Source organism: Melospiza georgiana, chromosome 11 (genome assembly GCF_028018845.1).
Source record: "Melospiza georgiana isolate bMelGeo1 chromosome 11, bMelGeo1.pri, whole genome shotgun sequence".
Lineage (NCBI taxonomy): Eukaryota > Metazoa > Chordata > Aves > Passeriformes > Passerellidae > Melospiza > Melospiza georgiana.
Window position 1 is genome coordinate 8,902,204 of NC_080440.1, and position 26,984 is coordinate 8,929,187.

General features: G+C 50.7%; 1 protein-coding gene across 2 annotated transcripts; it reads left to right on the top strand.

The window, feature by feature from the left end:
* The first annotated feature begins 1,278 nt into the window (after positions 1 to 1,278).
* On the top strand, positions 1,279 to 26,462 carry FAM107A (family with sequence similarity 107 member A). Of its 2 annotated transcripts, XM_058031844.1 has the most exons (5): positions 1,279 to 1,467; positions 12,286 to 12,349; positions 21,710 to 21,884; positions 24,900 to 25,056; positions 25,461 to 26,462. In XM_058031844.1, the coding sequence occupies exons 1-5, from the start codon at positions 1,444 to 1,446 to the stop codon at positions 25,566 to 25,568; spliced, it is 528 nt and encodes a 175-aa protein (XP_057887827.1). In that variant the 5' UTR covers positions 1,279 to 1,443; the 3' UTR covers positions 25,569 to 26,462. The 2 variants fall into 2 exon arrangements, with proteins under 2 accessions (XP_057887827.1, XP_057887828.1); XM_058031845.1 differs by lacking the exons at positions 1,279 to 1,467; positions 12,286 to 12,349 and adding an exon at positions 13,190 to 13,658.
* The last annotated feature ends 522 nt before the right edge of the window (positions 26,463 to 26,984 follow it).

The following is a 26,984-nucleotide window of genomic DNA, read 5'->3' on the forward strand; positions in this document are numbered from 1 at the left end:
GCACTGAGGGAAACCTGTGCCATAAATCGATCCCTAAATCTGCTGCAACAACAGCAGTTAATCCCAGGAGCTGAATCATCCCTACCCGTGGCACAGCATGAAATAACACAGACACAACAGCCCTGCCGAGCTGCCAGCATAAATATGCCAACTATTTTAAGCCCCTCAAAGGATCTAGATTCACTCACAAACCAAACTGAAAACAGCCCAAGAGCTGTAAAAGTGGATCCACTGGGTAAACTAGAGTAGAGCATCAACTACAGCCCCAAAAACAACCAGCCCCATTCAGCTGCAGGAAACTCTTCCTACCCCTTCTCAATGCACATTAGAAATTTGGTTTAAAGCCAAAATCAAGGAAATTTATGTTTCAGCATGCTACAGGCAGTTAAAACTAGCTCTGAATCCACCACAGAGCAGTTACTAAGGTACATCACTATTTTCAAGAAATAAGGAGAGCTAAAAGTGCAATTCCTGTGCAGGGACCTTCAGTAGCAGCCAGTGTTTTGAAGAGCCATTCCTGCCAAATTCCCTGTGTCCCGATAAATAAATCAGAGTTTTTTAAATATCCAGACACTGAGAGGCAGGGAATAAATATGAATTCACGAGTCAAATTGAACTTGCTAATTTCTTTTAAAGGATCTGAAAAGGACAGTGGGTGCAGGGACAGCAATCTCTAAATGAGGTTTTGCAGTGCTGTGGCATTTTGAAAGCTGTGTTACTGCAGGGACAGGCACCTACCTGGCTGCTCTGCACTGTGCCACATCCCCAGAGTCTTCACCAAACACGAGTCTGAGCTGCCCAGACTACCAGGATGCAGCTTCAGGTCACCTGGGCTCACCTGGGCTCACAGGAGGCACCGAGGCTGCAGCAGCAAACAGGCAGCCTGAGGTGTTTGTGAGAGCAAAGTTTGCAAAATCCAGGGCTGCAACAGGAGCCAAGAGCCACGATACAGACAGGCAGCAGAGGGATAATCCTCCTTTATTTTTTGGGGTCCATTTGGGCAAAGCACCACAGGAGTCTCTAGGAAAGATGCCACAGGCAAGGACCTGCGGGTGCCGGGCCGCAGCTGGGCGAATCCGCATCCTGTGACATCTTGCCCTGTCAAGTGCAATTACCGTAATCTTCCACAGCCTCTCAAAATACGGATCCCGGCTTAGAAACCGGGCATCCACAGCATGAAAGCTGCCTTTGTGCCCGGGCAGAGCCTGGGTGCGAGCCAGCCGTTAGGTGCATGAAGAAAATGAGTTCTCCACGTGCTGGAAGAAGGGAGGAAAAGCGAGCTTTCCCAGCCGAGCCCGCCACAGCCGGGCTGGATCTGACGCCGGTGTTCCCGCAGCAGCCGCGGAGGGCCCGGGAGCAGCGGGGCCGCCGGTGTCCCCGGCAGTGACGGGGCCGGGCCCGCGGGGAGCGCCGGGGCCGCGGCCGGGCCGGAGCCATCGCGCCATGGGGGCCTCGCACGGCAAAAAGGTAACGGGGCACCGGGGCGGCTCTGCTCGGGCTGGGATGGGCTGGGATGGGGTGGAGAAGGCACCCCCGGCTCACGTGGGGCTCCATCCGCCCCGTGCGTGCCGCTGGCAGCCCGGGATTAAGGGACGGACCCGCTCCCACTCGTCAGGGCCGGATTAAGTAATTCCAGCTAATGGGCTCAGCCCCGGGGTCTGCCGGGGCTTTCGGGACAGCCAGGAGGGGATCAGAGCATGGCAAGCGTGGCTTTAGGGCGGACAAAGTTTGGTTCTCTGAGGAGAAGTGTCAGATTTGTTCTGAATGCCTTCGGCAGCCTCTGGGATGTCTCCTGAGATGCAGGGCACAGCAAGCCCGGAGTGTTTCTTGGCCTGGGAAGAATTGGTGCCAGCTCCCTCCCAGGGCAGGGAGGGGCTGGGCCGGGTCCCACAGCACCAATGTGTATCCCAAATCCCCAGGGGAGGGAGAGAGGTCAAACAGCTCCAAATGGAAACAGTTTTATGAAGTCAGAGCCCTGCAGAGTGGCTGGAGATGGTCCTGGTCCCACAGCACCAACCGCGTATCCCTGTACTCCAAATCCCCTGGGGAGGGAGGTCAAACAGCTCCAAATGGAAACAGTTTTATGGAGGCAGAGCCCTGCAGAGTGCCTGGAGATGGTTGTGCTGAGGATGTTGCATGTCATTTTGCTTCCATGGCTGATGACACCAGTGCCTAGAGATGCATCATCCCTGCTCAGTTGCAATGCCCTGTCTGGAATAAGACTTCCATAGCTCATCTTCGAGCTCTAAGAGAAACATATTTATGCACTACACTAGGTAATAACTTCACTGGAATGGGGACAGCAGTGACCCTTTGCCCCAGCAGGGACCCTTCACGCTCAGCTGAGCATGACTGTGGCTTTCAGAGGTACAGGCACAAAGTACCTTTCAGAATTTTGCCAACTTGCTGGACTTTCTTCCAAAACCAAAGCTAGATACCCTTGCAGGGCAAGTAAGTGAAAAAGCAGCCCAGTGGCCATTGAGACCAACACCCAGAAGGAAAATCAGAGCTGAAGTGGGACTAGTAAACATTTATCTGTTTTTCTGGGCTCTGGCAAGTGCCAGGTGCAGGAGGTGCTGCTCCCAGCCAGCCCCTGGCTGCTCCAGCTCCCATCCCAGGCACCGAGGCCAAGCTGGCTCTGGCACACACAGGAGCCCTGGCTGTTCCCGTGGCTCAGGACCACCACACACCCAGGAGGAGCCATGCTCTGCCCACAGCTAATCCCCAGCCCCTGCTCACGTGGCCCTGACCTTCAGGCCCCAGCACATTTGCAGAGGCATTACTGGAAGCAGGGAATAAGCTGGTTAGGTCAGGCTTGGCTCAGTGCCACCCAGCTAAGCCCCACTGCATACAAAGCAGCCCCTGCCTGCCTCCTGACCACCAGACCAGACTGCTTTTGGACAGCTTTCCCCACTGTTCCCTCTCTCTGAAACACCAGGATCCCACCACAGCCCGGCACTGAATGGTCTGGCTTTGAAACGCTGCCGGGAGCTCGGGCTCTGCAGCTTCCTGGCAGCTCCTAAAAGTTGAGGCAGTTTTACTTTCATGGGTACCAAAAGGTCAGAGATGTCTCTCCCATTTCAGCCTCCCAAATGTTGCCTGGCTTGACAAAAGCCTGTGCCACTGCCCAGCTGGCACCAAGCAGGGATGTCTGACTGGCAGCTCCTGCTCCTCTACCCTTGGGCTGATGCTGATGGGAGATGAAAACAAGACAACTCTTTCTGCTGCCTTTCCAGGGTGGGTGTGAACAGCAGGATCCAGCTCTCCTGAAGAGCAGGATGAGCCCAGGTGCCAGGAAAGCTCCCCTTCCCCCAGCCCGTGCAGAACCAGGGCTCAGGGAGCTGAGGCACAGCTCAGGGCTCAGGGAGCTGCCAGGGCTGAGCCCATCTGTCAGCAGCAGCCCAGAAGGACTCACAAGGAGCACAGAGCAGGGCTCAGCCCCCTGGCCAGCACAGCCTGCATTAGCAGTCTCAGCTGCACCTCTTTCAGGCTTAGTCCAGAGCAGCACTCCAAGGGGATTACAGTAGTGGATTGTGGAGTGCAAGGCAATCCCCAGCTCCACAACAAAGGGACCGGAAAGGCTGCCAGCATGAATCCAGGGACATTTTTCCTTTAAAAGGCTGCATCTAGTCCCAAAACCCTTGTTCTCATATCACCAGTGTTCTGTGGGCCCAAGCCAACAGCAGGGCTCCAGCAAGACACAGATTTTTGCTGGGCTGCCCTTCTCTTGAAGAGAAGGCAAGGACTTTGCCACAGGCTGGTTCGTGCGTGCTGCAGAGCTGGTGCTGATTGTGTGATGAGCTGGTGATGGTTCCCTGCTGATTCCTCTGCTCTGCAGGGCTTCTGCCCCACTGGTGAAGCTGACATCCCTCTAACCTCAGCAAACATCCTTCAAAGAATCTGCTAGCACAGCCTCACCAGCAGCAGATCCCCAGGGTGCCAGGGCAGATGCTCCAGACCCTCTGGCAGAGGAGGAGGTTGTTCCCAGGCACCTGCACCTCTCCACTTCTTTTCTCCACGTTTTCTCAAGGCAGAGTTTGCATAGTGGCTGTTTCCCCAGGGAAAGTTCTCTGTCCCCAAATTCCCAAGAGTGTCAGTTTACACTAATGTCAGATGAGCCTGGATTAGCCCTGCTGCTGAGCAGGGAGCTTTGCTCTGTGGCTGGTTAGAACAACAAGAGGCAGCACGCCAGTGCCAGGGAGAGAGGCTCTGCTTGTTCAGACAAACCACAGCACCTGGCTGCCCATGCTGAAAACAGGGCTTTGAGAACACCCTTTAAAACTCCTCCATCTGAGCAGGACAGGACAAGCACTTCTGGGAGCTGCTGGTGGGATTTCCCCACAACTATGATTCACCCCACTAGTGAGGGATCCCCACAGTGTGGCCAGAGAAGTGTTTTAGCCTGTGCCACAAAAGGACAAAGAGATCTAAAACTGACAGCACCTTGTGACCCCCCCAAGAAGTCCCATGGTCCAGCAGCCCCTCTCAGTTGGGAGGAAATATTTCTCCAAGGCAGTGAGCTGGGACACCTGTGCTCCATCACACTGCACAGAGCAGCAGGCACAGGGAGATTTTCCTGGCTCTCCCTGACAAGTATTTCAGAAAGCTGGTAACCAGTGTCCCTGCCAGCTCTTTGAAAGCATCCCTGTGCCTGGGCAGCACAAGATCCCTCCCAGGGACCAACCCTGCCTGCTGTGACACTGCAGCCCTGGCTGTCCCCCCTTCATCCAGGGCACCAGGGCTGTTCCCCATCAGCAAGAGGGGCTGCAGGTGCCAAGGCCCCTGAGCAGAGCAAATCCCACTGACAGCCACTGAATGCCAAAGGCTGTTTGGTGGCACTGGCCCCAGGAGCAACCCAGAAACCAGATGGCAACCAGGAACCACAATGTGTCGGTGTCCTTGAGCATTGAGCTTCCTGGGGAGAAGGGTTTGCATGTGCTGCCTGCAACAAGCCTTGCTATGGGGGCAGAGATGAGAGGCACAGCAGTGAAGTCCCAAAGTGCCTCAGGAGTGGGGACATTAGTGATAAAAAATCCATTTCTGGGCAAAAATAACACACACCCAGAAAATAATGGCTCTGCACCATGAGACAGCAAACATCTCTAAGTCCTGTCATCTGTCTGACACAGCACAGTCCAGAGTGGGAGAGCTGGGCCAGGGCTAGGCCCAAAACCTCCACAGAAGCCCTCTAAAGTGACTTTATCCTGCCTCTTGCCTTCATTTTCTTCAACCCTTTAAGGTCCCACAGGTGGTGACACATGGGGACTCTAAGCAGAGACACTGCTCTGGGTTTTTGTACCTTTTGCAGTGAATAACATGCTGTAGCACCCAGCTCTCAGAGGCCAAACTCATTACTCAAACAGTGGGGCTGCTCCAGCTCCTAGAATGAGATCACAGCTTGATTTCTTACTTCTCCATCCCAGGCATGCAGACAGCACCAGCAAACCAGCTCCAACACCTAACATCACCCATTCCCTGCCTCCAAACAGGCTGGCATTCTGGTGCTGAGAGAGCTCAAATGGGCTCAGTGAGACAGGGAGCTCACTTGGACACAGCTAGCCCAGGCTGAAACTCTGCCTTCAAGCAGCACTATGGTTTGATCCATGGGTGGGAGTGCTGGGCAGGACACAGAGGAGTGTGCTGCCAGCCCCTCCAGGGCAAGGGCAGAGTTATCCATCACTGGCTAATGCTGCTGCAGCACTGGGGCTGCACGGGAGTCATGGGGAGGGCTCAGACTGAAGGGAGGTGCACGATGTGCTCATGGGGAGACCAAGAGCAGCAATGCATGGGAAATGCTGCAGCTGGCTCTGGGATGGCTCAGCGGTCCTCAAATAAAAATGGATTAAAGTAATTAAAGGCTTCACTGGTTCACTCTGCTCCTGGGGGGTTAAGTGGCATCTGCTGCCTCCTCCTGAACCCTGCATTAACAGGGATGCTTCATGTCTTCCTCCTCTGCCTCCTCCATTTGCAGCCCACGGTGGCATTTGCAGCCTGGCAGGTGGCCTCTCATCCCAGACAGCAGCCAAACCTCCCTTTTAGCCCCTTCCCCTGGGCTCTCCTCCCCACAGGACCCAGCTGGCACTGCAGGGATCAGACCCCACTCTGCTTTGACCAGCACTGCCTGGGGCTGCTGGGGCATTTCTGCCCTTGCTTTTCACAAATTCCATTTTTCCAAGGTAAGGACCAATTGAAGTGACCCTGGGCAGGTAAAGAGCCCAACAAGGGGGTGTCATAAGAGCACATTTCTGATGGCAGCCTTATCCTTGGCCCCTCACATATGGTCCCTGGTTGAGAAATGGAGTGATGATGCCACTGCAGCCTGGCAGGTCTAGGACAGCATGGCACTGTGCCAGAAATAAACACTCTCCCTATTAATCATGTGGCATAAGCCTCACTTTTTGCAAAACAACATTCTTCAAGGCATTTTAGAGTGTCTTAATGGTCTCTCTGCAGCATGACAACAATTCACTCCAAAGCTGTTGGATCCCTTTTGTGCCAGTGACTGATGTTCTTCCTGTGCAATCAGCAGCATCCCCAGAAATAGTGGAGCAGTCCTTCAAATCAGCAGTGGTATCACATCTCCAGTACAGAGCAGGAATAAGCTCCTGAGACACATCAAAAATGGTTCATCCATTGCAGCAACAACTTTTAACCACTGCTGACAGCACTGAGGTGGGCAATACAGGAATTTCCAGCAGTGAACAGAGCTACAATTTGGCTTTGTCCTGGTATGCAGAGGTGGTGTGTGCTCTGCACTTTGCAAGGGACCAGATTAAAAAGCACTGAACTGAAGTGAGGATGTCCTTGGGGACCAAGGCAGAACAGCTGGTCCATCGGTGTGTGCTCTGCCCTGCTTTGTGCCAAGAGCCTCTTGGTGCCCTTCTCAGTGGGATGTCAGGCTTCACAATCAGCTCCAGTGCTGACAAATGAGCCTTGTGCAGGGGCTGCTGTGGGGCTGAGCCCTGCCACTGATTGCTGTCATTAATCTGCAGGAAATTTTCTGCTGAGCTCTGGTGTGTCACATTCCACCTCCCCAGCCGTGTGCTGGGAGCAGGGTTAGCTCAGCCGTGGTGGGAAGTTCCAGCAGGCTCCCTGCCCCAGGGCTGGCAGCTCCAGCAAGCCTCCCTCCCCATGCTGCTGCCTCCCTGCTTTAGTTGTTTGGGGCTTTTTTCCCTTTTTTGTTGACAATCAGAGAGATGTGACTCGATTTGCCAGCTTTCACACCACAGGAGGGCTGTGCTTGCCTTCTGGGGCCACAGGGATTTGGGAGGGGGAATGACATTGGTGAAAAAGGCAGGCAGGGGTCAGCACAGCACTCATCTGTGTCAAATTGTGTGTTCTTTATGAATAAAATAACACCAAGCACTATCTGAAGCATTTACAATTTTCTACTCCACTAGGCAGCAAAGTGGCCACCTGGCTGCTGCTCCCAGTTACTGGCATAGGAGCTGAGGAGTGTCAGCCTGAGCCTGATCCCCTTCTGCAAGCCCAAATTTACAAATTCCTGTGGTCAAAATATCCTTGAGGCTGCTGGCTGCTCTCATGAGAGTGGCCACATGCATCTGCCCTCAGCTCACGTCAACCCAAGAAAAGCTGCAGACTTGTAGAGGTCAAAAGACCAGTAATGAAATCTTACACCAATAACTTGATATTTCTTAGAGTCCTTTGCAATATGATAGTGAAATCAGCTATGGTTGTGGCCAGGGACCAGGAGTAACACAAGCCCAGCTTGGTTTGAAAAGCCAGCTCCCTCTGGGCAGGTGTGCATGGAGGGCTGGACACGGGCACAGGACAGGGATGGGGCTGGGCTGAGGCACGGACTGGATGCTGCGGTGGCTCCCAGGCCCCTGCCATGACAAGGGCAGTGCTGTGGCAGCAGATTTTATAGCTGCTGGCCCAGGAATGCTGGGATGTGCCTGGACACCAACTCCAGGGAGCTGCCCCTGCCAAAGCAGCAGTGTCCCACAATGAGCTGGGAGCACAGGAATGTGCACAGTCAAGCTCCCTGCCAAGGAGGAGCCCTCCCAAACCCGGCACTGCTCTGCCTCTGCAAGAGACAGGAACCTGCAGTTTCTCACAATAATCCTGAGAGCAGCTTCACCCTGACCACCACCAGCAAGGCACAACCAGTCTGCAAGCTCCAGGGTGTCACACTGCCTTTCCTAGCCCTCGAGAAATTTTGGAAATTCATCCAAACTGCAGCACTTCCTTTGGCCTAAAGGGAATTAGCAGCAGTGTGAGGCATTGGGCTGTGCTGCTGATTTTCACAGTGTCATCCCAGCAAACATGAGCCCCAGCTTGCTGAATCAAACCAGCCTCAGCACCTCACATGGCAGGACTTTGCAGCAAAACAATGGAGCTGACAGATTTTTGTGCACTGACATCACAGATGGGAAAAAGTCTTACTAATCCTCCTAAGTTCCTTCCAGTGGATGACTTCATTGATGTCTCTGGATCAGTCCCAGCTGCTGCAAATGAGCAGAGATAGACCAAAATTCAGCAATAGCACAGGAGATTTGGGCAAGATCAACCCAGATGGCATCTCAGAGTCCAGGGGCATATGAAAACATACAAGATGTTTTCATACAGAGCACCGAAAACAGCAAAAGGTATTTGGGGCTAATCAAAAGGAATGGTAGAGAACAGTTTAGTTAACCTCTAAGTCACAGGTTTTGTGGCTTCATCACAAACAGAAATGCTGGTTTCGGTCTCCCAGGCATCAATGAACCTTGTTCCAGGTCATGACAACTCCTTTCAAAGTCTCTGGCTTCAGCAATAAGACTATTTTAATCAATGGATGTGGTCATTAATTGCACACCGATGTCAGGAGCTGTCACAGCACCTTAGGGACAAAGTACCTTTCTCTGAGTCCATCTACTCCTAAATAGCTTGAGCAACATCTAACCCTGTTAATGGTGTCTCTCTCACAAACCAGACCTGTGGGTTGTGACCTGAAGTCACATCAGCCCAAGTGACATTTTGCCCACTTTTATTCGTCTTTATCACCCTGATCAGATTGCAGCCATTTCTTACCTAATTCATTAGCTCAGACTTTGGCTACAGTGCAGTACAAATGCTCTGATACTGTCTCTTAATGGCAGCTGTATTGATCTGAACCTGCCTGAAGCCATTCTCATCACCCTCTCCATGGCTGGCACTCTGACCATGCTGACGGCTCTTTTCCCTGCTTTGTCAGAGCACAGAGTCCAAAATTACTGTCAGCTCTGCTACAAGTAAACACCACAGCACCCACACAAATGGGACAAATAACACTGATTAATGGTTTATTCAAATTGGCTGGCTTTAAGCTCCAGTAGGAGCATTGCAGTCCCCTAGTGGGGAGCCAGGGAGGACGGCTGGGGTTGGAGCTGGTGGTTCAAAGCAGCCCATGCCTGTGATATTGCCTCCAGAGATTTACAGCTCTGCTGTGCATCCAAGTCAAGGCCAGGAACAGTCCTGCCAGGACACAGAGGTGCCCAGGATGTTTGGGAGTAACACAGAGTAGTGCATATAAAGCATGGAACTACTTACTATTTATACCTTGTGTTGTTGCTTTGTGGGATTTAACCCACTTAATCAGCAGGCTAATTCCAGCTGAAACAGTGGCTGTCCTCACTGACATGGTCAGAGCAGGATGGGGATCCCAGGCAGGAGGAGCTGCCTGCAGGTCCCTTCAGCAATGTCTCCAGGACTGTTCTGCTCAGCTGCAGAGGGGCACAGTGTTACTGACACTAGATTTTATTACTGCTTCTCACTCCTGGCAAGATGCAGTCACACTGCACACAGAAGTGGTTTTCACACAGAAATACAAGGGTTTGGGAAATAGCAGGCGTTTTCTGCCCACTTACTGCAACACAAACTCCCCATCTGAGCCCTCACTGTGACAAATTAAAGCCTCTGACTGTAACACCTGTCCCTCAGCTGGCTGGGGACTTGGTGCCATACCCTGCTTTGCCCCATAGGGAGCAGGCAAAAGTCTCCATCACCTGGGCAATCATTAACTGCCCTGGGGAGCTGGGGAGGTGCAAGGAGAAGCTGTCCTGCTCAGCAAATACACTAATGGCTCAAGTGGAGATTAGCAGGAGTGTGTTACCAACCAACCTGTGCCAAGAGGTGGCAGGGTACCCAGCATGGCCTGACCAGCCTACACATCCCCTGCCTTTGGCTTTGCACCACCAAGGTCAGCAGCACAGTGCAACCAGCATGACTGGTGAGGCTGTACTGGCATTGCACAGAGTTTGTGCTGGGAGCTGGTGCCACAGGGTGGGAGGGCAGGCTGGGCTGCACAGCCAGTCCCTAGCACCACCAGCAGCACCTCAGCCCAAATCAAGCATTAACTCAGCAGAGCAAATGTTTAACCAGCCTCCAGGGCCTCCCTGCAGCAGGAGGTGAAATGCTGTCTGCCTCTGAGTCCAGCCTGGGTGACTTGAGCAGAGCAAAGTTTTGTCTGCACATTGGGAGCCTGATGGCAGTGATGCTGCCATCCCAACCCTGCTGAGGGCTGAGAGTGGAGATTTAATGAAATCCAGGCAGAGCTTTTGCTCTCTCACAGCTGCAGCCAGGCTCCTCAGCAGGCACACACTGTCACTGCACTCCTATCAGTGGGCAGCACTGCACATCCAGGCAGGGCCAGGGTTGCTGTTGGGAACTGGCTTGACACATCTGGGGTTTTTTAATACACAGGAGACATGTCCACACCAGAAAGCTCCTGGTGCCACAGCAATTGGTTTAAGTGATGATAGCCAGCAGCCAACATCACTAACACAGTAACTCAGCAGCTAGAAGTCCATCTAATGAACAGCCCTGGTAACAAGAACCTGGCTGTGGGCTCCTCCAGAACCATTTTCCTGTTTCCAGTATTTATTAATAACCATACAGCCACCCACCAGTGATACTCCAGGTGCAGCATTATTTTCTCTTTACATGCACACTGAACAAGAAAACCATGTTATTCCTCCAGCATCCCAAGTCCCAAGGGATGAGCCCTCTGTGCCACACATGTCAAAGAGTTGTTCCAGAGCTATCCCAGAGCCATGCCAGAACTGCCTGGGTGTGCCAGCTGCTGACTCAGGGACACCCTGGGCTCGCTCCTCTGGGGTGATGCCCCCAAAGATCCCCCCCCAAAGCCCTGCAGCATTCCCAGCCACACGGGGCATCCCATGTACAGGAGATGGGTGATGCTGGAATGATCTCCCTGTGTCACCTTCTCCTAGGACATGGAGCCACTTTCTAAGACACACAGGGCAGCTGGTGAATGATGCAACTCATTGTCTGCAGGAGCCACTCCAGATAAATCTCAGCCAGCAATCAACCACCCCCACAAAGTAACCTTCATGGAGCTGCAGGGGCAGCACAAAGGCTTTTTGTTCATCTCAAAGGCACAGGAGCACAGGGGGAGTTCTTACTAATTTAGATAGCAAAGAGAACTGTTCTGCAGGGAGCTCCCAGGAAAAGAGCTCTGCCATGAAAAGTCCCTTGGCTCAGGAGAGGAGCCCAGATGTGCAAGCTGGTCAGGCACCAGGGTGCATCAGAAATATATCCAGAAAATTTAGCTGGCCTTTTTCTGATTTTACTCAGTTAAAAGCAGTTGTTGATGGATCACAGCCGTTTTCCACTCCCACATCCACCAGCCATAACCACACTTCCTTGGGAGCTCAAAACAGGCTTAGATCAATTCTCTTTTCCCCCTTTGACATATCTCCAGTGAACTCACAGACCTGAAACTTGTTCAAAGTGACCCAGGGGGAAGAGCACAGATGTGTATCCATTTCTTTTTCCATTCAAATTGAGCCAAATGGTATTTTTGGAGTGTGCAATGAGCAGCCAGGCCACAGGACAATGCATGATGTGAGGGGAGTCTGTTGTGCCATGAAGATCTCGTGGGGCACAGATAGGCTGTGAGATCACAGCTTGAGCAGAAAAACTGCACAACCTCCCCACTTAAAGGCCTCTCCTTTATCACAGCCTTCGTTTAGGTGCAAAAGCTGTGTGGGGTCTTTCCAAACCCTGCCTGTGAGTAATCCACAGCTGGACAGGTCAGACAGACTGCACTCACAAGCACACCACACACACTGGAGTAAGGACCAGCCTGCCTCTCCTCTCCTGCATCTGAGGCCCCATGTTAATTAAACTGAACAGCTCCTGGTCAGGAGGTTAAAAATAATAGTGATTTTCTTTTTTAGTCTCTGGTAGCAAAGGACTGGCAACTTCTCCTATGTTTCATTTCCTGTGATAGAGCAATACATGTACAGTCTTTTCTCATTTCTCTCTTGTCTTTTCTTCCAGAAAGAATATTCCCTTCAGTCCAAGGGCCCAGGTGGAAGCAAGAAGCCAGGGAGTGGCAGTTCAGGTGAGTGCCAGCAGCCCATGCTGACCCTCAAAGAGCTTTGGAGGCAAACTGGGAGGGGCTGGGGCTTCGGCTCACCCCTGGTGCTGCTGAGCCCTTGGCTGGGATGGGGGAAATGTTGGGATGTGGAGAGGTGCAAACTGTGGAAAGGTGCCAGTGAAAGAGCACCCCTGTGTTGGTGAGAACCTGGCTTCTTCCTCCAGTCCTTCACAGGGCCAGGAGTGTCTGGGCAGGACATGGCCTGGACAATGCACCCTCGGGTGCCACAGAGTGTGAAGGTCACTGGGCACCCCAGTGGTGTCCCCCAGCCTTCCCTATGCCCTTCCTCTGTGCGGAAATGGTTTTGCTTCATCCCTGACCCTCCTGGGCCTGGGACACTAAAACCCACTGAAGAGCCAAAAGGAGTCGCTGGAGTGGTTTAACCCCTTCTTCTCCCCCACCTTTGCAGCCTTTGGTTTCCCAAGCTGTGTCAATTCAGGGGCAGCCACCATGGCACCTTCCAGCCATGGTAATGATGGAGACAAGAAGCCCAGCTCAGGCAGGGGCTGCCTCTAACAGCACGGGACATAGGGCAGCTGCTGTGGCATCACAGGAGCTCTGATGCCACCAGGACCCCGTGGCCCCGTGTAGGAGCTGCTTGTCCCTCTCTCAGCCCTTTCCCCGGGGCCGTGCAGCGCTTGGTGGATGGCAGGGTGTTGCAACATGCCAGGGAATAATCACGATAGCTGGAGCGGTTGCCCTGGTGCCGGCTTGGCTGTTGCAGTGGTTGCTAAAGAGAGTGGGCGTGCGGCTTCCTCTGGGGCGATCTGATTTCTCCAGGAGCGTGGTTAAGGCACGCTGAGGAGAATTCGTCCTCGGTGGAGCCGGGACACGAGCAGGGACACGACCTCTCCTCCAGCAGCAGCGGCTGTGCCGAGCAGCAGCTCGGTGCCCGGGCACGCACAGAGCTCTTTGCTCTGGGGAGGGAAAGGATCGGCGCCTCCACCTGTGCTGGCAAAGCACCTTCGGACAGCGAGGAGCCGAGGGGAGAAGCTCTCAGGGCGGCACCGAGGAGCGAGCAAGGCCGGCGGCTGCTGCCAGCCGAGCTCGGGAGGTCCCGGAGGGTGGCAGGAGCAGCAGGGAGGGACCAGCTGCCACCTCCACGTCACCTTGTGTCCCTGCTGCCAGCGCAGGAGCCGGGCACTGCCTTGGAGCGGCCAAAGGCACACGGGTGACTGCCGGGGCAGCAGCAGCAGCAGCAGCAGCTCCATGTCGTGGGGCACAGGGCAGCACCTGCCCCCCGGGCTGCCCCGGGCCTCTCTGCGCAAATCAGGTAAGGGCCGGGCCCCGGGGATCCCCGCTTCTCCTGCACTGCCTTCTATGGGGACGGGCTGCTTCACCCCCTGGCATTGCTCTGCGCTGCGTACACAGCTGACTTGGGACCCGGCTTTAATTTTATTGGCGATATCATGCTACTTTAACACTTCTGTAGCTGTTTGAGAAGCTGCCCTTCTGTTTCTGCCTTTCCATATCTCTCAAGAAGTTCCCTTAGAATACCCATCCTGCAATTCAGACCTTCCTGGAAAAGGCACTGGGCTGGAGAGGGGACTAACGCAATCCCTACAAATCAACATGGGAGGATATTTTTTCTAATTAACAAAATACCTTTGAACTAACTTGAAGCATTCATTACTGATTGATGTGCATCTCTGTCATTGGCAGGCAAATGTGCAGAGCAAATATTTGGTGAGATATTAAAACTAAGTTTATCATTGTCAAGGGGGACTGCTAAGCATCTGCCACTGTCAAACAAAACTAAACCAGTGCTCCACACGCTGCTTGTAAAAGGCATGGGACAATCTTGCTGATTGCTAACAGAGTATGATCCCAGCCTTGCTATCTTTGCTTATCACAGTCCAAGGTAATTAAAGGAAATAATTAACCAGCACACCCAGTCCTGCCTGCCAGCAGAGAGGCTCTTGCTGCTGCCTGACAATAACAAGCATTTCCAACTGGTAACTTCTACATGCCAGAATGCTGGGCAAGCCTCAGACCTGGTGGGATTTCTCTCTTCTAAACCCATGTGCATGAATGCAAAGTTCAGCAGATGACCATGGTGACGTTCAGAGTCCTTTACCTTTGGGGTGATGGCCGGTGACAATGTGTGAGCAATCTGTGCTCCCTTAGGCAGGTGCAGAGCTGGTGCAAATGGGGACCCAGCCCTGGGGGCTGCGGTGCTGGCAGGGGCTCAGCAAGGGCAAGCAGGACTGGGGACAAACTGGGGAGACTGGGGATAAACTGGGGAGCCTGGCTGCACCAGTGAGAGAACACTGGCTGTACTGGAGGGGAGCACTGGCTGTACAGGTGAGCAGCCCCATCCCCAGCATGTGCTCAGCAGAGACACAGAGGTAGGAGCAGTGGTGACACGTGGCAGCAGTGCTGGGAGCTGCAGGGATGTGTCCCCCAGCCCTGTTTTACATTTCCATCAGGGTTTTCTCTGCTTTTCTGACCTTGTGACCCCGTGGGGTTTATTTCTGACCGTCAAGGCTGAGTGGAGACAAGGGGACCTGGGGTGTGAGCGCCTGCTGCCCCGAGGCAGCCACTTGATAGCTGGGAACTGCTTCCCACAGCAGCCACATCGAGTTACACTCACCCTATTGCATTATAAATACCAGAATTAGCCTTGCTTAATTATTTAAAACTATAGATTAAAAGCAGACAAAGGCTCTTTGACTCCTTCCCAGAGCACACCTATCATTTATCAGAGGCACGGTCGCCTGGTGACAAGCTCAGGGGAGCGTGCCAGCTCCTTTGGTATGAGGAGCTCTGGCACAGCTGGAGCCAGAAGAGAGGAAAATCACAGTGAGGGTGGGAGCTGCTGCCATCACACCCAGGGAGGGTAATGTTTAACATCTGCCAATCTTTGGGCTCACATTATTACTATTATTATCATTATCATTATTAATATCACCATCCTCCATCTCCAGGGTAGTAAGCCACAGCAGTCATTAGGCTGCTGTGAATTACAGGTATTTTGTTCCAGGTTGTTGTCACAGCAGCACACGGATTACTGGGGTGATAAAGGCACATTTTGTGGGTGTCCAGGCACTGTGAGCCTCCCCATCAAGCTGTCCCCACATCCAGGTACCTCCCTCTGCCCTGAACCCACCAACCATGCAAAAGGGGCTTCCTAAACAAGTGCCCAACTTTGAGGCCAAACCTCCTGTCCCCCAGCAGATGATCCTCTACAATGCAGGTGCACATCTGAAAGCTGCTGACATCAGACAAAGCTTTGGGGCTTTCAGAAACTGACATGGAATTCTTTCCCATTCTGCCAACCCCACCTATTCTGTATTTTTAAAATTCAGCTAATTAATGTTAGAAAAATCATGCAAATTAACAAGTGCCATCAATGAAGAATCCAAAACCAATGACAAACTTTCAGCTTCATTCTTTGTAGGACTTAACATATAGCATGACCTCTTCTGCCATTACTCTCTCACAAGAAAAGCTGTAGAGCCAAACTCCAGCTGCACTTCAGACACTGGAAATGCATTGACAGAAAGTTCATACTCTAAACTGAAAAAAAAAAAAGTTAAGTTTTGGTTAACAGAGAAGCATACAAGAGTTTAAAAGTAACAGAGGCTGGTTTAAAGATCCCAGACACCTCCACCTGCACATGCAAACTCTTGTGGGAAGTGAGGGCAGGCCCTGCTCCTCTGAGCCTTCCCAAGAGGGATGAGGGACAGCACTCTCACCCTGAGGAAAAGAGGGTTCCCAGGGACTGGGTGCTGTTCGGGTCTGAGGCTCAGAAAAGGGATGGTTTCCCCCCCATAATTGCAGTTAAAAGTGTCAGAAACCTGCATTAGCCCCCAGGCTCAGGCTACTTGTGTAAATAGCTTTAAACTTGCTCTGCTGGCCCACACTGCTGTGTTGGTTTTGCAGCTGCCTGGCTTGCAGGACGTGTATGACCAGCTGCTGTCAGCAGCCCTTCATTAATCTCTTGGTTCTTTAAAAAAGACTCATCCATAAATAAATCCTGGGCATCCAGAAAACCGGAGGTTTTTCCCTGTAACCACAGTTGTAAATGATCATTTCTGCTCAGGAAGTGGTCTCTTAGATCAGGGGTTTTACAAACCCAGATCCAGGGCTCTGACCCTGGACATCCTGAGGTTTTTGCCCAGCTTTGTCCCTTCTACCAAGTGACAGGGTCTCACAAGGTTACAGCAGCAATGTCCCCTGAGTGCAGATCCCATTCCCAGAATAATGCCTTCTCACTGTTTTTACATGGGTGGCATTACACAAAGGCCCATTATCTGCCCAGAAATGGATGCCAATCCAATATTTTTAACAAAAGCAGTTTGGTAATCATCTGGCCCTATTGAAAAAACTCTTCTGAGATGCTCTAGTTCAGTTCTCAGATGACACAGACAGCAGAAATAAAACACTGTGAACCACATTTGCTTTCTAGATTTCAGCTGAAGTTGAACACTGACCTGTGCTGCAGAAGGCAGCACTGACAGCTTGGCAGTTTAAGGATGCAGGTGGCATGGGAAAGGGCCGAGGGATGGGCAGGGGAAAAACGAGATGTCACAGGGGGCAGGATGTCAGGAGACCTTGGCAAAACACAAGTCAGGCATTTAACATAGAAACCTGCAAAAAGCAGCTGCTGTCCTGTACAGGTGCAGGTTGACAGGTGCTGGGCAGGGCCCCAGATCTCCACTCTGCAGCTTTCTAAATCCAACAGCTATGGATTAACTCCACTTCCAACCTGTTTCCTTTTTCCCTTGTAAAGAACAGCTGTAGCCAGGCAGGCAGCCTAAGCAGAGCTGCATCCCTCAGGTTACCTGCCCTTTCCAGGACTGTTAATCCCTTTAACATTCCTGGGGATTATTTCCATCCCACAGGAAGGTGGCACAGGCTGCCAGCAGCAGTGCACAGCCCTGACACAGAGAGGCTCACACAGCAATCCACCACCAGGAGACAAATTGCTTAATCCTAAATAAATGCTCTGTGAAGGGCATCTCCTCCTTGTGAGGGAAAACCAAAAAGCAGCAGCAGCCAAAGGAAGCATAGCCCAGCTCCAGCTGTGGCCAAACCCTCATGTCCAATGCCTGTCCTTGGGCATGAGCCAGTCCTCTCCCTCCTCCTCTTCCTCCTCTTCTCCAGGAGCAGGCTAAAACCTTGCTCCTTGTTCTGGGGGGCTGCACTAAAACCACTTAGCACCTCAAGCAGCACACCCTGTTTTACACTCCTAGTAGAGCATATTTAATATAAATTTGCAGCATTCATGCTTTCAAAAGTATTTACTGCTGCGCCAAAGCTGCCTGGTATCCTGTTTCTCAGAAAGATTGTGGCTGAGCATAGTCAGAAGTGGAAACAATTTGTCCCAGGATTGCAGAGTGATGATTTTGTTGCACCTCTCCCAGGAACTGGGGGATTTATAAGTGCTTCCAGGTGGTCTGAGCAGGAATTTGGGCTTTGCTTTAGGTCAGAACAGAACAAGATATTAAAATGTCACTTTTCTCCTCCAGTCAGTCCCACACCCTGGGGCAGGAGGGTGTCTTCTCCCTGGGGCACCTCAAAGATGTTGAAAATTCCCTGTGTGGTCTCCTGAAAAACTAATAGAGACTGGAGGCTCATTTCACACTATGGTTGAGAGAGGAGATAACTCCATGTGTGATGGCCAAGTACCTGCCAGGGGCCCTGGCATCCTCATCCTGGCAGTCTTGCTTTTTTCTAAAGAAAAGCAGCTGGAAACACATATTCCCTAGAAAGCTTTGAGCTTCTAGAAATGAGGAAAGGGAAAATACCTAAAAGTAAACAAAGACCTGAGTTTTTGAAGCAAACAGAGTTACTTTTTATAAACAACACTCCAAAGCAGACCTATTTAAAAGGTCGTATTGTCTTCCTCAGGCAGCAGGGGGTATTAACATCCACGTGTGGTTTTTTGTTTGTATCTTGCAAAGAACAAAATAAAAATGTCCAACACTTTTTGCTGATTTATGATGCTGGCCAGGAGGTGCCAGGGCAGAGCCTTGTTCATTGATCTGCAGCTGAATCATGCAAAAACAGACATCCTGCTGTAAATCCACTGCAGAGACCTGGCTTGATTTACACCTCCAGCACCATAAATAATGACAAAAAGCAGCCTGATAGCACTCTGTCTGTGTTACATGGACATGCATTACCTCAGGTCTCAGAGATGATAGATCTACTCCCTGACAAACATTTTGCACTGGCTCCTATTTGCCAACCTGCAAAGAAAGGATGCCCCATCCTTACCCTCAGCATGGCCCCAAGCTGTGCTCCAGACATGCCAGTATTTTTATATTCTCATTTTTCTTTTTCTGCTCAGTGTAAATGAAGACATTCCTTGAATTGTTCAGGCTGAGGGCTTCTGAAGGTTTAAATTCTTGTAGAGAGGTTCAAGGCTCCTTCCAGTCCCAGTCAGGGCTTTGACTTTGTCCCCAGGGCAGCAGTACAGACACCCACGGGAAGCCAAACCCTCGAGGTGGGTTTCTGCACACTCCTAGGTACATTTAGTGCCATGAAAACCAAGCACAGAGGTACCTGCTGTGTCCTGGCCCCCACAGTTTATTGAGGCAAACTGCAGTCCTCATGAGGACTTTCACATGCTGGTTCAACAGAACCAGCCCAGAAAAAGCTTCCATCAGTTCCTCCCACTCCTTCCTTCCCAGTTTTTCTCTTAATTTGTACTAGTTTAAGGGGAAAGTTCCCTATCTGCCTTCAGGAAATAGGTTGATAAATTGCTCTTTCAGTCATGCAGTGTTAGATTACTGCAATCTGGAAATAACCACATTAGCCCATCCAAAACCTCCAGGCTCACCACAGTGCTCCCACAAAATGCTGCATAAGACAGAAGGGGGGCCCTTCTCTGATGATCCTGGGTGTCTGGGGAAACACCACAAGCCCAGACTGAAGGACTGGATGACACCATTCCACGTGTATGCATTGCTAGGTGCTGGACCTGTGTGGATGTGGGGAAAGAAAATCTGCTCAAGCAAATCTCCAAGGATCTGGGTCTGGGGGTAGGGAAGAAGGGACTCCTAGTCCTGAGTTGCAAAAGGAAAACCATACATCATGGAGGCAGGGGAAAACACTATTTAATAAATAGCAGTGCTGCACCAGTGCCCCAAGAGCTAGCACAGCTTAGCAACGGGACCCAAGAGCTAATTGGTCCAGAGGAAAATACCAAAGCCACTTGAGTTTCAGCCATTTACACACTCAGGTGGGTCCTTCAGGCTTGGTTGGCTGCATAATCCTTCCATGCTCCCTACTCACAGCATTGTCCCATAGCAGAGCACATCAAGTGGATTTGAGATAGAAAATCCAGGAGGGACATGTCCCAGCCCTTCTCCTGACAGGCATCAGGACTTGGCACCAACACACAAGCAACTGTGGGCATCTGTGTCACTGGAGGCAGCTCTGGACTACACAGCAACAGCAGGAAAGGGCAGTGGAATGACAAGGTGACATTGAGCCCAGTCTATTAGCACAGCTTCCAAAACCTGTGTTTCCATTAAAAACACCTGGCATTTTATTGAAGTTACTCCATGGAGACACATTTTTGTTTGGAAAATGAAGACATAGCCTTGCCATTTGAAATAGGAGGTTAACCACTTCATTCATGCCAAAACAAACCTTTGTTTTTGTACCTTCTTTCCTTCCTTGTCTTTTCTCTGCCTCTTCTGTGGAGAAAGAAAAAAAAAAAAAAAGAGAGAGAGAAATACAAGAAAAAAATGAAGCCATTTTACCCCAGTGAAAATCTGATATGTTTTCTCATTGTTCCAAACCTGGCTTTCATCTAACAAAAATTAGCCATGAAATTGCACTGCCTTAACCCTTCTTCAGTCCCTGCATCTCTCTGGAAGGCAAAGCTGAGCTCCCAGTTTCAGCCTGGGGAGTCCAGCCCTGCAAGGGTTTGAGTCAGCCTGGCACTTGCCACCAAACATCAAAGCACACCACCTTCCCTTCTGCCAGCAGTGATCTGCGATCCTAGAGAAAATAATGTGATACAAAAAATCACTGGTTGCAGCTTCCAAGCACCCTCTAAATATTCACCGAACTATTCACCCCAATTACACTCCTGTAATGGGCTCTGATTTGTTTGCCTTTGTTCCCAAAGCAGTAGGGCACTGGCCACATTAACATTCAATGAGAAGTTGTTTGATATTGAATCTTTTCTTCAGCAGTATTATTCCTTACACAATTTTGTTTGATTGCAATCCACTTCACATTTTTAAGTGCTTACTGACTGTGAAAGAATGACCTAGCCTGCTTTCTCTTGGCTTTTTTTATTGATTTCTCTTTTAAAAAGGTTTTGTTCCTTTTATACATGAGATTGAAATAAAAGAAAGAGGCAACATTACTGAACAACTGTTTTTCTTCCAGCTCCATCAACCCATATAACTTCACAGTAGGCCTCAAAAAATGCTGTAATAATGAGACACTTAAATACATGAAGCTGCCTACACCCTTTTCCTGGGACTTTTTTGGGTTTTGCTGGTAAACTTCCAAATTGTTCAAATGAATAGTCAGGAATAAATTGCTCTTTCTGAGCACCTGATTAGACCATACACTGAGTAATTGGAGGCAGACCTACTGTGCTTCTCATTTAAAGACACAGCCCACCACATGCAGTTTGTCTTATAACTTGTGCTTTGCACTCACTCTGTATAGGAGTTTTTGTAAAGAGAAAATGTAAAGGAATTGGAAAACACCAGCAGTGAGCATGCCCTGTGATTTGCCTGAAATCCAAGCTGCCATTCCTTCCAAAACAGTGGGCTCTTGTTCTTACATCCAGAACATACAAATTATTGCAGCATGATCACAGGCTGCATGGGCAAAGGATGCTTTTCTTGGCACTGGACTCAATCCTGATTAATAGGTCAGCAGGTTATCAGTAAAATCTTTCCTTGACAAGAGGTTTCAGATACAGCAGGACTTCCTCAGAAGCCCCTTAAATCCCACAGCATCCCCTTGTGCTATGGGACCAACAACCCCATCCAGAACGCCCAAAGCAGCAGCTCAACACAGTCTATACCCATGGCTGCTTCCAGTTTTACTTAGATGTATCTTGCATTAATTAATCCTTGGCACTAAATTCTTGCAACCACTGAAGTGAGTGGCTGGCAAGTAATTTAAGTGATTTAATTAATATGAGTCTCATCAACAACTCGAAGGGAGTATTTTTAAAACCTCTAAAAATCCCACACCAGCACATGGAGGCACATGCACTGTGACACTGACATGGTGTCAAGCAGCCAGGACAAACAGCAGCTCCTCTCCTCTGTCTTTCCTGGGGTTCTCACACCAAGCAGGGTGAGACTTCTCATGCAAACACCTCATTTTTTCTTCCAGCATCGATGTACACTGAAATACAGCGGGAGCGACCAGATGGTGGGAATATCCTGACTCACCCAGACTACATAGATGGAAACCCAGACCTCATCAAACCTAAAAAGCTCCTAAATCCTGTAAAAGCCTCGAAGAGCCATCAAGAGCTGCACAGGGAGCTGCTGATGAACCACAAAAGGTAAGGGGAGGTTGCAGCCTGCCACTGGAGCAGCCCAAGAGGTGCCGAGCTGTCAGAGGAGCTGAGGCACAGGAGCCAGTGACAGAGTGCAAGCTGGAACAGCAGGATAAATCCCCTCACTTGCAAACACAGTGTCCTCTCCTCTTTGGCTGCATCCTTTCCTCTTTTCTCTGATGTGACTGTTTCTTTTACAAAAATAGAACAAAAAGCCCACACTCTGCCGTCCTGAAGCATTGGCTGGCACTTTTTAGAGTCACAAGCACTGGAAGATACAGGGCATCCCCTTTTTGGTGTCCCTTGGAGGTTTTCTGGTTTTTCTATCTCTGTCACTGATCTGCCAAGTCCCCAGCAATGCACAGCATTCCTGTGCACTTGAAGGTCAATCCAAAGGCAGGAAGAGGTGCAGGCTGGATGCAGCCACTGAAAGCTGAGGTAGCAGCAGGGTGAGATCATCTGCACAAGGCTACTCAGCAACTCCCTAAATATCAAATGGGGAAAGACAGGCTAGAATTCCTATTCCTGACTTCCTACCCCTTCACCCCAATTTAACTCTTTGGGGGTACAGATACAACATCAGGAAAACCATTCCAATGATCAAGAACCTACAACTACATCATTCCATTGTGGCAACTGTCTGAACATCAGTGCAATAAAATCATATTTGGCTCAGAGGCTTTTAAGCACAACAAAAAGTCTGCTGGCTTTTTATTGACATTTTCTGAACACCCTGAAATACCTTGACACAATAGCTCTTTGGCTGCCTAATTAAAAGGAGCACAGCCTCTGTTCTAAAGGACTGCAGCCATCACAAGAAGCAGACACGGATATTAATTCAGTGAACAATCAAGCCTGCCAGCAGGGTGCATTAATCAATACTGGCACTGGCTGGGCTTGGGTTTGATTTGATTTTCCCAGAATCAGAAGAATTACAGGGACCTTTCTCAGATATCACTATACCAGCCAGATATTTTTTAAAGTCTCTGGCTTGAGAGTGACCATCTCCTCCCTAGGGATACTGCCCAGTTTAAAGGGTCACCTACCAGCACTGTCTGACCTTACAGAGCATTGTTCCAGTCTAACCATGATGGAACAAGGAACCCCTACAATGGAAGCATCAGAGAGGAATGGCAGTGAGGGAGGTGCAGACCCTGCAGCACCAGATCACAGTGGCAAACACAAAGTACATCATCTCTTTGTGTTCCAGCTCTGTGCCTGCCACAGTGTCACAGCCACATGTGGCACCTGTACTGGCAGGAGGCAGCTCCAGCACAGGCATCCTGCACCACCTACTCATGTGGCCCCTCTCAAGCATCAGTTTAAACCTGTTCTGGCTCTGACCTCCCATGTATTTTTCAGCAAATATGTGAAACAAACCTTACTGCAAAAAGTAGTCCATTGTTGCTGGTTTCTTGTCACTCTCAAATCTACCAGTTTTGCTTCCTGGTAAATATTACCATTGAGGGAGAGAGGGGAGAAGGGGAGAGAGAAGGAATTATGACCTGCTCCTGTTTCTGCTTTGGTTGGTTTTCCCCCCTCAAGCAGCAGGCAGAAGCAACTGAAATCAGCAGCTTGTGTAACAAAATCCTTATCTTACTCAACACCTCTGGGCACTAACACAGGCTGATTAAATCAAAGAATAGTAACAAATCTACAGGCAACATTACAAGCTGTGTCTCCAGCAAGCCAAAGCAGGTTTTCCTTCTCTCAAGCCTTGGGTAAAGCAATTTTGCAGCATCCAAATTGTTCCTGCTTCAAAAAGCATGATGAAAGCTCTGGGGCCAAGGCTATGGCTGCCTTCACTGATGTTGCTGTGAACTTTGTCCTGTCATTAAGCAAAAAAAAAAAAGAAATTACAATAGGAAGTATCATTAAAAGTGGTACTGGAAGGATGCAAGCACTGAGCCCCAGCCATGCTGCACCTGGAGAGGGTGGTTCCTCTCTCCTGCCTGCCAGTTCAGCTTCTCATGATGTGAGGTACCACCTCAGCACCCGCTATCCTGCCAAGAAATCCACAGCCCACAGGGTTTGATGCCTCTACTTTCAGACAGCCTTGGCCAAAACCAGCCAACCTTCTGGTGCTGAGGAGGAGCTTTACATGAACAGCACTCCCAGCCCAGGGCACCCTGGGCAAGCCCTTAGCACAGGCATGGGGAGGTGCCCTCCTCTCTCAACACAGACCTGCACCCACAGGGAAACCAAACAACCCATAACTGCTTCAGGTATGGCAATATCCAAAGTGTGAGATTTCTGAAATTTGTTCAGGGAAGACCTTCTATCTCTTTGCCACACATTTATGCCCTGCCTGCATGGCCCTGCTGTGTCTCCTTTCCCGTGATCCCACCCCTCACAGAACAGGGGCTCACCTGAGACGCATCAGGTGGCCAAAGGGGAGTCAGGCACTGTGCCATCAGCAAATCCTCCGTCTTCCAGAAGGAAAGGACAGTTCATTCTAGCCTCTTGATCCTCAACTATCCATGTCAGCAGGGGGATCGTCGGCCCTCAGCTCCGAAGCAAAGCTTCAGATGAAGCAAAGCTTCAGAGCTTCAGATGGGAAGCGCGGGGAGGAAGGAGCCGCCAGGACAATTACTGCAGCCCAATGACTACCCCTGCTGGTGGGAAAAGAATCGTCATTATTGCACATGTTCTCAGCGCCGCTGAATCTTCACGCTAAAACCAGTAACAGCAGGAGCCTGTGGAAGGTTCCTTTTCCACACCCGACACAGAAAGCTCTGGTACCCCCGTGCAATGGGATCAGACGAACTTTCAGCACCAAACGGGCCATACACGAACAGCAACATGTGCCCACCCCAGGCAGGCAGCCCAAGGCACCATCAAACGCCCTCAAAACTTATGGATGGATTTGTGGGTCAGGGCTGGTTCATGGATCTCCCATGAGAACACAGGTCTCCCGTGTTTCCACTTAGGACCAAGACAAGTTTTGGGGTGCCAGGCTGGCAGTGGTTACTCCCCAGGTGTAGATGCTCTGGCTCTCATTTATCTGCTTTTTATCCACAGAGGTTTGGGTGTGGACAGCAAGCCAGAGCTGCAGCGAGTGCTCGAGCACCGCCGGCGAGACCTGCTCATCAAACAGAAGAAAGAAGAGGAAGAGGCAAAGAAATTGCAGTCTCCTTTTGAAAAAGAGCTATTAAAGAGGCACCAGAGGCTGGATCAGGTAGAACTGAGCTCTCAGCCATCCTTGGCTTAACCCAACCACCTGACACAAGGCACAGGGGAGGTGGGTGGGCTGAGGCTCAACCCAAGCTATAGCACTGCTACCCCTCCATACAATGTACATCTTCCACTGCTGCCCAACACAGCTGCAGCACTCCCATCCCCACAATGGGATCTACCACTTCACCCAGGACCCCATTGCACACCACTCACCCTGGGTCTCCTCTGGATCCCACACAGTGTCCATGGGGTTTTTTTCCCAGTTCAAAGCACCCTAAACTGCATGGGGCAATAATAAACTGCTTTGGGCAATAATAACTGGACCCAGCAATAATGAAACCTTGTGTTTTAATGTAGCTGATGTCCTTTTGTCTTTTCATGTGCACAAAGAATTCTTTCTTACAGCTGGAGAAGGAGCAGGAGAAGCAGGAAGACCATGCACCAGAATTCATTAAAGTCAAGGAAAACCTGAGAAGAACATCAACGGTGACAGGGGACGAGAAAGCAGCATAGCTTCTGCCAAAACCCAACGGGATCCTGCCAAGGCCAACACCCCCACTGAAATCTCTGTACATGGTGGACATTCCCAGCCACAACATTGGGGCTTCTTGCAGTTATTAACACTTGCTCCAGTAGAAGGCACAGAAAAGGTTTCCCCAGACCAGAGGGAATCACTGTGGGAAAAGTGCAGTATTCACCAAAGTACTCACACAAGTGGATGCAGAGGGAATGGTGTTATTTCCCCCCCAGACTGTGGGTGCACACTAACCACCAGCTAACTCTTGGTTAACTCTAGAGTCACAGTGAATATTTCAAACAGGGAAGTCCGTGTAGGAACAGTTTGGGGGACTCCTGCTTCTCTGTGGAGGCAGATTTGCCAGGCACAAGGGGAAAAGAGGGCAGCTGCAGCTCTGGAAAGCCTCCTAGAAACCTGGTAACTAAAAGGGACAATCTGTGTATTACTGAGAACAGCCCAAGTGACCATAGTGGCTTCCCCAAGGGTCACTGGCTTTGCACCAGTGTGCCAGTCAAGCTGTGTGTCTCAGCAGCACACCTGTACCATCAGAAAGACCAACCTCTGTGTGCCCTAACCCGAGCAGCACAGGCAGGTGCAGCTGTACTTCACAAGCACCTTTAGACACCATTTCAGCCATTTCAAAGTGGCTTTTTAGGCAGTTCCATGATCAGGCAGAAAATACATTGGGCTGTTCCATCAACTCCCCAGGTGGAAGGCAAATGCTCTGTGCAGAAAGCAAAGGCTGAGTGTTCCCAGTACAGGTGTCCATGGAAGTGTGCAGTGACCAGGCAGCAGATCCCTGTAGATGCAGACAGACAGACAGACAGACAGACAGCTTCTTGCCCCTGCACTTCTGAGCTTCATCCTCTCTCCCAGCAGCTGGGCATGTGCTACCAGAAATGCCCTGTGATGGAGAGGGGGTGATGTGGTCACATCCCACGGGTGCCAGGCTGTCCTGTTAACCACCCTGTGGTACCTGTGGGCACCAGGGGGTACAGGACATGTAGGTCCTGATGCAGAACCACTTGTCAGTGCTTCTCATCCCCTTTTCCAGAGGTCAGAGCTGCCTCATTGCAGTTGCCACTTTACAAAGCTTCTTCTTGCTGCTGGTGTAGCCAGGCTGAGGTGGATGGTGCATCTGCACCATGTTTGGATAGAGCCTGTCACACTTACAGGGCACCTGTGCCCTGGGATATCCACACCTAGAGCTAGAAGTGTGTTTTCAGGAATATCTCAGCTTCTTGCTTCTCCCACCAACCCTGATACAAAGCCTGAACAGCAAAACTCACCAACTGCCTTTGGACACTGGCTCCTGAACAGCCTCAGCAGAACTCGTCAGCTGGGCAGGTAATACCTGGGTAATCAACATTCATTATCCACATCCTCAGTGGATCTCTATGTAACTTAAGGGA